Consider the following 14,360-nt stretch of genomic DNA (forward strand, 5'->3'; position numbering starts at 1 on the left):
CATGGCTTGATGAGCGGTGTGTTGGTCCGCACCTGTAATCTGAACCTGTGAACCCGGGTCACTGAAATGGAGTGTGCGAACTTAACCACTATGCCACTGGGCTGGCCCTCAAGGTCTGCATTCTTAACACTTTAGTCCATTGCTTAAATACACTCACATTATTTTATTTACTTTCTTCAGTTGATTTTTCCCACCTCTCTTCAATTGAGTTTTACAGCACTTTCAAATTTCTAATATTAGTAAAACTATGGTGCTTTTGGTTTAAAGCTCACAAGGAAAGTGCTCTTTGTGATTCTAACATTGACTGACATTAGAAATATGTCAGGCAAACATCACAGGAATAATATTTGACAGACCCCAGTCACTGCAAATGGAAAGAGGCCCCTTCCAGCAGCTCCCTCCACCGGCAGAGAAGCCCTCTCTGTGACTTTGCTGCTTGTGTATCACAGTTTATAGTTTGCAGGATGCTTAAACACAGATTATTTCATTTGACCCAGACCGTAATAAGTTTGATGAAAATGAGACTTGCCAAAGATCACCCACATGGAAGCAAAGATTGTAGTATTGAATCAGCTCACAGCCCAGACGCTACTACATTATGCTGCTTTGAAGAGTCTTTGAACTTTCCAAGAATATGAGGCAGCTAGAAATCATTCTGAGGTCTGGAAAGAAGGATAAGGTCTACAAAAGGCTCACTAATGTTATAAAAAGGAAGAGGGATCATATATCAGTATGACTCATTATGTGATTCAGAAAAATTAATTCTGTGAGTATTGAGGAGCCTTAAAATGAGATTTTTATCGCATTGCAGTGTAAGTACTTGCCAAGTCACTTACGACCTGACAAGTGACACAATTTCCAGAGCCAACCGGGGACACCGTCCCAACGGAAAAATTGGAATCCTGAATGATTAGCTTCTCACATATCGGCTTGGTCAACTTGGTGCCCGGATGACCACTAAATAACCTTGCATTTAGCCATAACCCTGTTTAGGTTGCACAACTTCCCAGGAAGTCGGGATGCATTTGGCTTGATTTATAAGGAGGAAATTGAATCATGATAATAGGAAAGCAGGATTAGAACCTGATGCGCTCAGCAATGACCTCAGTCACTCTTGTCCTCTCTGCCTTTCATCCAGTTAGGATGCTGGAAATGAGAAAGGCATCACTGCCATTGAAGCAGAGGGACGATGGAGGTGTTCATGCAAATAAAAACATTTTTGCCATGCCTGAATAATTTTGTGGGATTTTCTAAAATGAAAGGATAAAGTGGTCCTCCATTCTGTGATTGATTTAACATAGATCCTTGTGACATTGTACTGACTTCAATATCTGCATATTTGGTGGGCGGGTGTTGAGACGCCCACAGACCAATTATTAGGGAAAGCGTACCATCTAGAACATCCCAGGGAAGCCCACATTCCCTCGGTCCTGTTTCATTTGTGAGCTGGCTACTGACAGCCAAATAATCGTCTCCATGGCAACATGGATCCTATGCCCACTTCCACCTCTTCTCCCATCATTATTTGTTATGTGTCCATATCATAATAATGGAGCCCTCAGCACAGACAAAAGAGGTACTTGAAAAAAATAAAACCTTGCCAAGAGGAAAAATAAATGTTTTGTCTTTTTTAATCACTTAAAAACACCACTAAAGTGGCAGGTTTGAAACAGAAATGAATTTTCTTGAACTCAAAACTTGATTACCCTAACTTAGAAAACTATCCATCAAGACAAGGTGTTGAGTACTTTTAAGAGCTAGTCTTTCTGGAATGATACTTAAACTATGTGCCACAGTTTCTAGGGCAGTGCTACAATGTAAAGCCATTCTGTACCCGGACAGAGGCATTTCAGAATCCAACCTTCCAGGACAAGCTTCACACCAAAGTCAGAGCCATGACGAGGAGCATTTCAAGGGAGCGCAGGGGATGGTTACCAGGGTTAGTGTTGACCTATATTTTCATCACACAAACAAAACATTTCCATGAACATCGAGCCAGATCCGAATTTGTTAAGTTTTCAATCTGTTAACTTGCTTTTCATTGCTACACCATGCTTCTCCCAGCTGGAAGAAGCAATTCACTCAACTAATCTGCAAATTTGTGCTGACAGCTTCCTCACAGACAGCAACATGTAGTTTTAGTTTGATGTAATTAAAGCTAAACTGCATGTCTTCAGTGATTGAGGAGGACGGGCATCTACTTAGGAGAGTGGAAGGCTCAGTCTAAAATCTAACAATCTCACTCATGCTGTGAATGTTTCCATTCCAGCAGACGGCCTGTCTATCCAAAGCGAACTTTTTCTCAATCACAACGTCATTTTAGACCCAAATGTGATTTTCTACTTCACCTCCCTCTCCTTTGTTCTTCAACTCCAGACAGCCAGCCAAAGAAGAAAAAGGAAAAAGAGTGCATCTGGAAACAACAAGAAAAATCGGGTTTGCCACTGTCAGTATAGTTTTGGGTTAAGAATGCCCAAGCACCACTATGAAGGGTGATTAAATGACAGACGCCCTAAATACCCGGGGACAGATGTGCTACGGAACTGCACCAATCAGGGTTGCCTTGCACCAGAAATCACCTGATTCCAGCTTCCCAGCTAACTCTCTTGTCCTGCTTTTGGCCTGAAGGGTTCCCCAATTATAAGCCTCTTTAGTACAAAAATATAGACCAAGAAAACGAGGTTGGAAATCTGGAGGTTTCATTCCACCTTCCCAGCCCACTGGTTGGTGGCTGGACTGGACAACGGCTGCTTGATCTAAATTCCCAGGAGCCCTCCGTAAGCATCAGTTCTAGGTTTGGCTTCTTTAACAGTTTCTAAGTATCCTTCTCTCTTGACGTGCAGGCTTTTCAATCTCATCAACCTCTCCTCTCCACAACAGGCTCCTGGGTTCTGAGTGTCCCTCAGAGATCAGAAATAACTTTCATCCCGGGGCTGCTGAGCCTCGGCAAATGATTCTTTTGGTAACCAATACGCTATCGCAACCCCGAGTTGTGTATTTCTCTGACAGAAACATACACAGCACAGAGGAGCTGAGGATGTGACAGGTCCAGCCTCACCCCCTCGCCTAAATCCTCCTCTTCACACCAAGAATCTGTGAACCGGCTGATATTTGAATTAACAAGTATCTTTCCAACACAGCCTTCCCCATTCCTAAGTAGACGACTAAGGAGATAGTCACATAGACACACACACACACACACACACACACACGCCCTTAAATCTCTTTAGGGATCTCCAGCTTCCTAGGAAATGTTGGGGTGGTTGTAGTTGGCAATACGGAGAGATTTCTAAGAAGTCGTACACGGCATTTACAAGAGGCTATGCTTGGCTCAGCGGAGAGCTCCGGAGTGACGTTGGGTGAGCGCGAGGCTGCGGGGCTGCTACCCGCCTCCCAGTGGCGGGAAGCCGCGTGCGCTCCCGCCACCCCGCGGCTGCCCTTTGCACTGCTGCGCGGCTGTCCTCGCCGATAGGGTTCCTGGGGCCGGGACGAGCGAAGCTCCGAGCCCCTGCCTGGAGAACAGGACCTGTTGGCAGAGGGAAGGGGAAAGGACCTAGAGGAGAGGGCAAACTCCAGGTCTTGAGAGGCAAAGACAAGCGGGGAGCCCAGGGGTCAGAGAGGCCCGGGATCAGCGTAGAGAGCAGGCGCGATTCCCGGAGCGCGGAGTCGGCTAGCTGGAAAGAAGGAGGGTTGGACAGAAGGGCAGGGAAAAGACAATCGCTGGAAAGGCAGGAGAAGGACTAAGAAAATTCAAGAGAGCCACAAGCAGGTGGGATTCAGGCACTGCTCGCTGGACAGATTTGAAACCCGGGGCGGGCGCGCGGCGCCCGGGTTCCGCACCTGTGGCTTGGCCCGGGGCAAGGCGCAGCCGGGGATCCCCGCTTGGCCGTCGGAGTCGAGGCCGCCGCGCTGGACCTGGGTTCCGAGACGCGCTCCGGGACCCGGCTCCCCAAAGTTGTTCAAGGAGAGAACCGTGCCAGACAGGATTGCGATTAGGCGGATAAAAAGAGGTGTTGAGCAGGTGCGGAGGGAAGGTGATCTCCCCGTAGGGTTCGGTTCTTTAGAGAGCTACGCGCTGGCTCGGGGGCCCTGGGGAAGAGGGCAGAGAGCAGAACAGGGCTAAGCGAGCAGTCTGCGGCTGCTGAGGGACCGACGTCTCCTCAGGATGCGGAGGGGTGGGGTGGAGTTTTGGGAGAACGGGGTTGGTGTTTGGGTAGAAAGATCAGAGCAAACCCGGACCCCAAAGCCGGGCCCCAGAAAAGCTGAGAGATGGGGAGACGGGGCCCCTTCGGCTGGCTGATCCCTCCGAGAACTAGTGCGCGCCGGACACTCACCCACCGCCCAGTGGTTGCCGCGCGGGTACATCTTGGCCAGCACGGTCCCTCCGCCCGCCGACACCGGAGCGGCCGGCCCCCGGGGCGCCTGGCAGAGGACCAGCGCCAGCAGGACGAGCGGGAGCTCGCAGCCGCGCATGGTCCCGGCGGGAAGCCCTTGGAGCGCCGCGGCGAGGCTGGGCGGACAGCGCGCTCTCCCCGCGGAGGAGCAACGGTAGGATCCGGACCTCGGAGGAGCTCCGCCGCCGCCGCCCGCGCCACTGCTGCAGGCTCCACGAGGCCCCTACTTTATATAGAAGCCCGGGCGGGGGGGCTGGGGGGCTCTTCCACCGCGGACCTGAGCGCTCTGACGTCTCCGTACAGCGAGCGAGCCAGGGCGCTGGGACAACCGTCCCCGAAAATCATCCATCTTCCCGCCGAGTCATGAAAAGGCTGAGTGTACATTGCCCCTCTCCCTTTCCCTCGTAGTCCCGTCTGCCTTCCCCACATGAGATTAATTCTTCCCACCCTCGACGCCTTCGCTCCAACACAATTTAGTGAACTCCTCCTCCCCAGCCTCACCCGGGCAACTCCCGCGTTAGCTGACTTCTGATCCTACAGGAGGGAGCAGTGACCCCCGCGGTCTGATCCCAGGAGCGGGTTGTGGGGGGCGAGGGGGTGTTGAGAGGGGTGAGCACAAAGGATGGATGCTCTTAGGCCATCTTAGAGCATCTTAGGATGCTCTTTTTGCTGAAGGGGGTTGGAACCCGTATTGCAAGGGACTTCGGATTCTCAGACCTTTTCCCCTCCGTGGATCACCTCCCTCCTTGCGGTCGCAGCCCCCAGACCTCCATATCTTTGCCTCCCTCTTGCAGATTCCTCTTCCCACGCTTTCTCACCAGCACCACCAGTAATATCCTTACCCCACCTGGGTTTTCAGAGGCACCCCTGCCCATTTGTATGGTGAGATGGAGGATGGAGCAGGAAGGATATGTTATGTGAACAGAGCTAACAATAGTTTTACCATACACCTGGCTCCTTTCACAAGCATATTGCTCCCATATAATAGATGAAGATTTTATGCCAATTTCCCTAGGCTGCATCTACTGTCCCCAAAGCTCAAACTGTCCCTAAACTGCTATCTACACACCTCTCTAGAGTTGCCCTAATTTCCTCTGCTCCTCTTTTCTCAGATCAGAAGAATGGTCACCTCAGCCCAACTTCTGAGGTCCTCAGTGCCATGGATACAAAGGGAATGGGCACCATGGCAATGCAACAATAAATAGAAGCTGGTAGGATGCTGTTGCCCACAGTCCGGCTGCCAGAGCTGGGGGTGTATTTGTGTGTTCCTGCAGGCCTGTTCCTCACCAAGTGCTGGTGAATTGTCTCTCTGGTGCGTCCCTGGTGTTCCCTGTCAACGCTGGTGTTGATACTGATGAAGTTGAAATCCTACAATTTTCTCCAAATATCTGGTGATTCAATACATTTGTGCCATTCTTAGCTGATTACACATGCATATTGCATGACTGAGTATTCTTGGGCTTGGAAGAGTATTTCCATGCATGTGTCTGGCTATAAGGTTAAAAAAAAGAAGAAAGCTAATTTCAAGATCTCTATGATTAGCCAAGGAAAAGCAGTAATACTATCCTGAGGGAAGGACCTAAGTGAAAACCAATGGGAAAAAGTCCACATTGACCTGGACTCCATCGTCCTGGGTTCCCAGCCTCTGCTCATTAGCAAGCAGATGTTCCACTGTCAGGTGATCATCCATAGGCTTACCGCCTCCCACTTGGTGGTGAACTTGCATGAACACAGCAACTCGGTCTCGTTCCTCTGTGTGCCTGCAGCAAGCCTGGATCATAGTGTGGATGAATGGTCAACTAACCTAAGAACTGCTCATGTCTAAATGCCTTCTACAACCCTAGGTCTTTGGAGGAGGATTAAACCTTTATCTCTCCAGATTAAGTTATAGAGAAATGTCCCTTGCCTTTGCCCTTGTTTAATCAAGATTATTTTAGACTCTGTAAAAGAAGTTTTTCCCCCATGAGACCCAGGGAAACCCACTGTAAATACATTAAAGTATGGAACAGTTGTACCCAAAGTGCAACTTTCCTGCTAATCCAGGCAACCCACTGCCTCTGTGTCTGCTGCAGGTCAGGAAGTACCTGTGTCCCTCTATTCACTTCAGCTCTTGCTCTAAGCACCCCAGCCCACAGGCCTTCTGTACCTAAACTTGGGCTTCGTCATGTGACTTGCTTCGGTACCCCATAAGGGCAGCGACTGTGTCAGTCTTGCTGACAGTTGCATCCACAGTGCCTGGCTCTGTCCTGGGCACAGAGAAGGGCTTCAATAGATATGAATGGATGCATTGTCCAGCAGGTATAGGAACTTGAGTCCAGTCCCCTAGCCAGAAAAAACAATGAGTTGTTACCAGTTAGAGAAAGGAACCATTGCATGTTTGATTCAGCCAGTGTTGAATGAGCCCCAATAGATCCTGGCTGGGTATCCTCTCATATCCCTTTGGAAATTTTCATCACAGCCCTGTCAGATAGAGATGATTAACCCTACTGACCTAGTTAGGGGGAAGCTAAACCACTATGAGAGAGCAAGATCTCACAATGCAATGCCACATTCAAAAGAAAGGTTGGTTTCTCTTTTTTTGTTGTAGTTCATGGCAGGTGTTCTAGGTTGGCAGGCAGCTCTATTCCACATGGATATTCAGAGACCCAGGTTCATTCAGTCTTGTGCCTCTACCGTACCCTAGTGTGCTGATTCTCAAAGAGCTGTTGTGCAAGGAGATAAGGAGCTTGCGCCAGAATGTAAATCGATGAACTGCTTCCTTCATCGAGAACATCTTACTATGGGAAAGAGTGTCAGCTGAACGCAACAATGTGTTTAGTGATATAGTTGATTTCATTCTGGCACAAGCTCTGTATCTTGTTGTAGATGAGTAACCGTTCGAAGATGAGCAGCTGATGCTCTGACCCTGCTTAATTAGTACTGTCCTAGCGTACCGTCCCTGTCTGCATGGCTGACATTGCAGCTGGCAGGAAGGGGAACGTGAGGAGGCATGCCCACCCTCGTAATATACCAGCCTGAATGCAGCACTTACGTCATCTACTCACATTTCTTTGGTCAAAACTCAGCCACATGGTCACAGGTAACTGCCAGAGAGGCTGGGAGTTGTAGCTGTGATAGTCAGGTGCCTGGCTCTGAGGGCACCACTGTGGAAGAAGGAGCGAGTGGCGTTTGATGGACAGCTGGTAAACGGCCAGAACCAACCTAGTGTACCTCAGGCATGTGGGGAAACAAAAAATTTATTTAATACAGTAAAACTAAGTTCTATAAGGCTGGTAAGGAGGGGAATCTCCTCATGGGGAGGAAAAGCTGGACCTCTAGCCCCACTCCTCTGCCCCAAATTTCTACATCCCACAAGAAATCTCTTGCTAACTACCATGGCCGGCACCCCATCGGCTCACTGGGGGGGCTGTACCCTCTTATCATTGTGGCTCTAATTAGGACGGCCCTTCACTGAATTCCCCATTCAGGAATGTTTAATCTAATCTTTCTAAACGAACCTTGTCATTTAGCTACTTCTACAAAAGTTCTTTGTAACGAAGAGCCACGGCATTTCAGCCCCATGCAACCATAAGATTTATTTTTCATGTGTATGCATGTGGGCTGGGGTGGCTCTGCTGATTGCATGTCAGCTTTGCTGGCCTGGGCTCCAGGCCAAGGTTTGGTTTAGGTCTGCTCCACAGGTCTCTCACCCTGCTGGAACCCGCGGGCTAGCCAGAGCTCCTTCTTCTCCTGACAGTGGCAGAGACACAGCAGGCAAGTTCTCTTAAGGCTTAGACCGAGAACTCACACATTGTCATTTCTCTCTCGTGCCATTGGCCAAAGTAAGTCACATGGCTAATCCCAAAGTCTAGGGGTGGGGAAGCGTGCACTGCTCCCAGTGAGACTGTGATGGGAATGCTGATGCAGGGAGGGGAAAGAATGGAGCCCAGTCTTCAATTTATCACGGTGCTGAGAGAGTAGAGGGAAAAGAAATACAAAGAGTAAGATCCAGCAAATTAATCTGGCCAATAGGATGGTGTTTATTCCTCTTTGGTTTGGCAGCCCTGGGGGAGACTTCCAGGGCACATCCTCGTGTGCTCCTCTCTCCACTCCCAGGTGGCATTTTCCAGGAAATTCTAGGGCTCTTTCCCCCAATGGGCTCTCTACTCCATAGGCATGAAATATACATCTTTTTAGATATATAAAGAATTCAGGTCCCTTTATATCTTATGACTTTTCCACAGAGCATGTCTCTGTGATGTGATTTTAAGGGTATTTCCCCAAACTCTTGGAAGGTCTGGGCTAATCAGGCCCCTTTATGTGCCAGAAAGAGAGACCCACCTAGCTAGCTCAAGCAAAGAGAGATTTGTTGTAAAAACAAATGGAAATTTCAGGAAATTCAAAGATAGGAACTGTGTGGTTCGCCTGGGGCACCTGGGAGCCACTCCTCATGAAAGATTCCTCCTCTCCTCATCTGTTCCATTCCCTGCTCTCTGGACTGACTTCCATGCCCATCAATGAGTTGTTTTCCATTCCCACACAACTTCGGCTGGCTATGTGGCCACAGCACCCACCCTAGCACTCTCCATAAGCGGACAACTTTCCACATGGCTTCCTGTCCTCTGCCTCTGCTAGAAACTGCCTCCATCTCTCAGTTTCCTAATTCCTGACTTCCAAGAGAGAAACTTGATTGACCCAGCTCCTTATTTTGACCCCGCCACACAGGTTATAGGTTTCCCACAGCTTACGGAGGAGTAAGTCCAGAATGTCCCATCAACCCTTGTCAGGGGCTAGGAACACACGGTGATGGATGTGGCAGTGTCCCTTACACAGGGCACTGCGCAGGGCAGTGTTCCCTGAAGAGAAGGAGTGGGCAGGGCAGTGGCATGTCTCATACACAATGGCCCTTCTCCCCAGATCCTTGGGCACACGTTGTCTTGTCCTGATATCTCATGATTTGTGCTGTTTCCTTTTAGCTCAGTGACTCCCAGACATTTCATCACTAAGGGCATTCTTTCTTATTTTCCTCCCATGGAGTTCACGTTTTGATGGGTTTCTTACAGTGAAACAGGACATACTGTTTAGATTTCCCATTTTCATTCATCAAAGGCATAAGGAACTGTCCATGGGAGCTTCTAATCAGGCTGAAATAATCAGTAAGGGTCGATGCAATTCCAGACTAAATCAAAAAACGTCACATTTTAGTTAATCTTTTCAGCTTCATCAGAGGTAAACATATGTCTTTAGGATGGACTTCTTGAAATATGGAAAATAGCTCGTGCATCTCTATCATTGCCCCACGGGGCTTCCAGGTTGGGAGTGTCTGCTATTTTTTTTTTTTTTTTAAAGATTTTATTTTTTCCTTTTTCTCCCCAAAGCCCCCCGGTACATAGTTGTGTATTCTTCGTTGTGGGTTCTTCTAGTTGTGGCATGTGGGACGCTGCCTCAGCGTGGTCTGACGAGCAGTGCCATGTCCGCGCCCAGGATTCGAACCGACGAAACACTGGGCCGCCTGCAGCGGAGCGCGCGAACTTAACCACTCGGCCACGGGGCCAGCCCCAGGAGTGTCTGCTATTTTTGCTGTAACTGGTCATTTATACATGGGGCCTGTGAAGGCTTTGAGGGCAGGTCATGCTGCTGTGAGAGACTCCAAGATTCCCAAGCTCAGGCCAGAGCGAAGGAGGCGGACTGAGAAAGGAAATGGCGGGAACAGGGAGTCAGCAGGGTCCTAATCCTGTCTCTGCCACAAAGAGCTACTGTGTGACCTCAGGCCAGTGACTTAGCATCTGCATCTCTATTTCTTCATCTATAAATTGAGTTATTAATACCTCCCTTCCTAGGATGTTAGGAGGATTAAGTGACGTCATGGGAGTCTATCGACTGGCAGCTACTTATTTGTTTTAATTAATAATAGTAGAGAACTATAATGAGGGCAAGCTAATTTCTGTCTTACATTGTGAGTCTCAAGATGGCATAATTTCCTTGTTCAGTGTCTAACCCAATGCCACATGCTATTTAGACCCCTGAGGAGATAATTGTACAAATAATAGCTGCCGCTTAGCCACCATCTATTATGTACCAGGCGCTGTGCGTGGTTGTACGTGCATTCGCTTGTGTAATCTTCACAGCCGTCGTATGAAGTAGACATTATTCGTCCCATTTTATAAATGAGGAAACTGAGGCTCAAAAAGATTCGATAACTTACCCAGTGCCCAGATGGTAATTAGGAGAGCCAAGAGCTGGCCTCAGATCCCTCTGATTCTTAAGCTCTGAGTGTGGTAGATCTGGTAAAGAATGAATTTCTTTGTAGCTCCCGGATTTTTCTGGGGTTTGATAAATTTCATCACCCAGAAGGCATAAAAGTATATTAAAAATAATGTTAGAAGAGATGGTAGGGAGGACTTTTAGAGGGCTTTATGTGAGAGCTCATGCAGACTTCTCTGTTCGCCAATGTTCAGCTATTCCCCCACCCCCCGTTTCTGCCCATCGCCTTCCAACTCGTACGCAGAAGTAGGCGGAAGTGGTGGGAACATATAAATTCACTTTTGGAGAATAACAGGCTCATAGTTTTGGCTACAGCAGGGATGGCCAGAGTCCCAAAATATAGCCCACAGTGTCTGAAAGTGAAAATATATTTCTGAGATCTGTCTACTTGAGTATCCTACTTGCGTGATCCTCCTTGAAATTGAGATATTGCTGGCATTTCACTGGTTGCCTTCTGTGGTTTTCTGAATTACTGGACAGGTTGGAGGGGGCGATTACCCCAGACTCCAGCCTTACAGTTTATGCTCTCCAGGGTTTCTCAACCTCAGCACTGTCCATATTTTGGCCGGATGATTCTTTGCTGTGGGGGGCTGTCCTGTGCATTGTAAGATGTCGAGCAGCATCCCTGGCCTTTACCCATTATGCTAATAGCACCCCTCAGTTGTGACAACCAAAATGTCTGTAGACATTGCAAATATTCCCCTGTGTGTGGGGGGGAATCACCCCCAGTTGAGAAGCTCTGATCTAACCTAACTGCTCACCTCCTAAACTACTTCCTTGCCCAGTGCTCCTCGTGCCCACACTTCAACATCCCCAGTGCTGGAAAACTCACTCCTTCTCATCTTTGGAGAACATTGACATTTGAAAACTCTTCCTTATTTGGAACCTAAATGTGTCTCTCTAGCTCCCCTGCGTCATGTGGTCCTATTCTGTCCTGCCCAGTCCTCCAGTCACTCCTTCAAGTGTTTATAGACAGCATCATGCCCACCCTGATCCTTCTCCTCACCAGATATTTCCCACGCCATCAACACTTCCTCAGATGGAATGATTGCTCCCCACCTCCCATCCTGACCCATCTCTTCTGAACATCCTCAGTGTGACTATGACCCCTTTAAAGTTGACAAAGTGACAGACAGGGGGAGTTGAGGGTGACCACAAAGGAAGCACTTCCTTAGATCACCCCCAGAGAGAGCCGAGCATTGGGCAAAGGATCTGGTGAACAAGGGACACTATTTTCCAGAACTTTCCACAGGTATATGCCTGTGTCACTTAGCCTCCTGGGGAAACGAAAGCCACTGTACAAGCAGCTGCCTACTCTAGATTAACCCTGCCTGGAAGGCTGGAGTCTTCAGACGTTATCCCCATCCCTCAGACAGCGTGGAAGTGAGCACTGAGACCCAGAGCAGAGGAGGTGATGGCACAAAGGGTGGGGCTGGCACAGTTCTGGGCGTAAGCAACTCTAGTTCTTTCTTCTATCCACAGAGGACCTATCCACAGAGGCTGTGCTCCTCATCTTGCCTTTCTCCTGGTATATATGTAAGGACCAAAATAAAAAAGACCATGAATGTGAAAGCACTCTATAGACGGCATGTGAAGAGCTGACCGCACAAATGTGAGGTCTAATTATCTCCCAATCATCACCCGAGCCAGCCGGCTTCTCCTGGCCGTAGTTTCTCAACTCTAGCCAGGCAAAGTTGCAACCAACTTCAGTGGCAAGTTCTTAAGGAAAAAATTATTCAGAAAAATCTCTGAAATGCCATTAGTTTAATCTGATTTGACTTATCAAATCAAGATACATCTATCCATCCCTCTCGTGCTCCTTCTTGATGGCGCCTAGCTCTGTGGCACCTAGGTACTCAGACCAGTATATTGCATTACGGAGGAAACAAGGGTGTCTGGTGGGCCCAGTACACACACACGCAAACACATACGCACATGCATACGAGGAGCTTCCTGTCATGGCCTTGTGGGAGTGCTGAGGAAGGAGTGGGTCCTGATGGCAGAGCAGTGTCATGCGGCATGACTGGGGTTTCTCAAAGCCTGTTGACCACGGTTACGAGAAGAATAAGGTCAGCTCAAATGAGTTGTCTGGAAGCCACTTAAAACTCCCTATCATAGCACCAAATATCATGATAGTGTGACAATCCATCCTACCAAAATCAGAATTCAAGTTCAAGTTTACTACTGGTGCTCTTAAGGTTCAAAGTAGTGTGGCAGTTTGGTTGTCATCAAAAGGAGGGGACAATATATATGTATCCAGAGGCAGTGGAAAAAGCAGTGCAATGGAAGTTGGGGGCTTAACTCTGTGTGACCTCTCGGGGTCAACATCATTTAAGGTAAAGTGAGAATTGCTTTGTATTAATGTCTCATTTAACCCTTATTAACAAGTAGGTGATTTTACTATCTCTTTCCTGGGGAGGGAGAGTCTTAGAAAACATAAGCCCTTGCCCATGATCAAGCCGTTGGTGTTAGAACCCTGGTGGTGTGGTGTAGACCCTCCCTTTTCAACCCTGCTTTTCATTGCTAAGCCTTCTGCAGCAACTTGTATATTGTGGGCCTGGAGCTTCCTCACTCTCTCTAATTTCACAGCTCTCCCTGTCTGCGTTAGTCAGGATTCTCCAGGGAAACAGAACTAACAGGATGTGTGTATGTACGTATATAAACACAGAGAGAGAGATTTTAAAGAATTGGCTCAAGCAATTGTGGAGACTTGGCAAGTCCAAAATCTGATGAGATATGCTAGCTGGATGGAGACCCAGGGAGGAGTTGCAGAGTCCAAAAGCAGACTGCAGGCAGAATTCCTTCTTCCTTGGGGGAAGTCAGTCTTTTTCCATTAAGCACTTCAGCTGATTGGATGGGACTGTCCACGTTGTGGAGGGCAATCTGCTCTACTCAAAGTCTACTGATTTAAATGTTAATCTCATCTAAAAAAATACCTTCAGAGAAACACCTAGAATAACGATTGACCAAATAGCTGGGTAACTGTGGCCTAGCCCAGTTGATGCATAAAATTACCCATCACACTGTCCCTTGCTGTTGTCGAATTTGGGCAACAGCTGTGAAGTCCCCTGTAATCATTAAGGCACTCTGCATTTCCTGTAGATATTGGGAAAAATATCACTTTTCCTGGAGTTCTGCCAGACAAAGTTAGCATTTTCCAAAAGGACCTTGATTAGGAACAAAAGAAGCAAAAACAAAAAGAAAACGTGAAAATGGAAACATGGACAGGATTTTTAAAAACGAAACCGACTTTACTGAGGCATCATGTACGTATTAAAATGCATCCATTTTAAGCGTATACTTTGTTGGGTTTTGAAAAACACATACAAACACCACAACCAAGACATTGAACATCCCCATCTCCCCCAAAATTTCCCCGAGCTTCAGTAGACCACCGATAATTCTTCCGTTACTACAGATCAGCGTTGTCTTTTCTGGAATTTCCTGTAAGTGCTATTCTGCAGTGTGGAGTCTTCTGCATCCGGTGTCTTCCACTTACCGTGATGCTTTTCGATTCAGACACAACACACTGTTGCATGTACCAGACGTTGTTCCTGTCTACTGATAAACAGTGTTCCATTGCGTGGCTCCCTCTCAATTTGTTTCTTCATTCACCAGTTGATGGATATTTTTGAGTTGTTTTCAATTTTTTTACTTTGTTTTGTTTTTATTTGTTTTCTTTTTGGCTGTAATGCGGAGAGCTGCTGTGAACATTCATGTCTT

General features: G+C 47.8%; 1 protein-coding gene across 1 annotated transcript in view; it reads right to left on the minus strand.

Annotated features, from left to right (window-relative positions):
* GRP (gastrin releasing peptide) overlaps positions 1 to 4,473 on the minus strand; it is a 10,477-nt gene extending 6,004 nt beyond the window's left edge. The window contains exon 1 of the mRNA XM_046672493.1: positions 4,335 to 4,473. Within this exon, the coding sequence (XP_046528449.1) occupies positions 4,335 to 4,473 (139 nt within the window). The remainder of the gene's footprint in view (positions 1 to 4,334) is intronic.
* Positions 4,474 to 14,360: the final 9,887 nt, after the last annotated feature.

The sequence above is a fragment of the Equus quagga genome, chromosome 9 (genome assembly GCF_021613505.1).
Source record: "Equus quagga isolate Etosha38 chromosome 9, UCLA_HA_Equagga_1.0, whole genome shotgun sequence".
Classification (NCBI taxonomy): domain Eukaryota; kingdom Metazoa; phylum Chordata; class Mammalia; order Perissodactyla; family Equidae; genus Equus; species Equus quagga.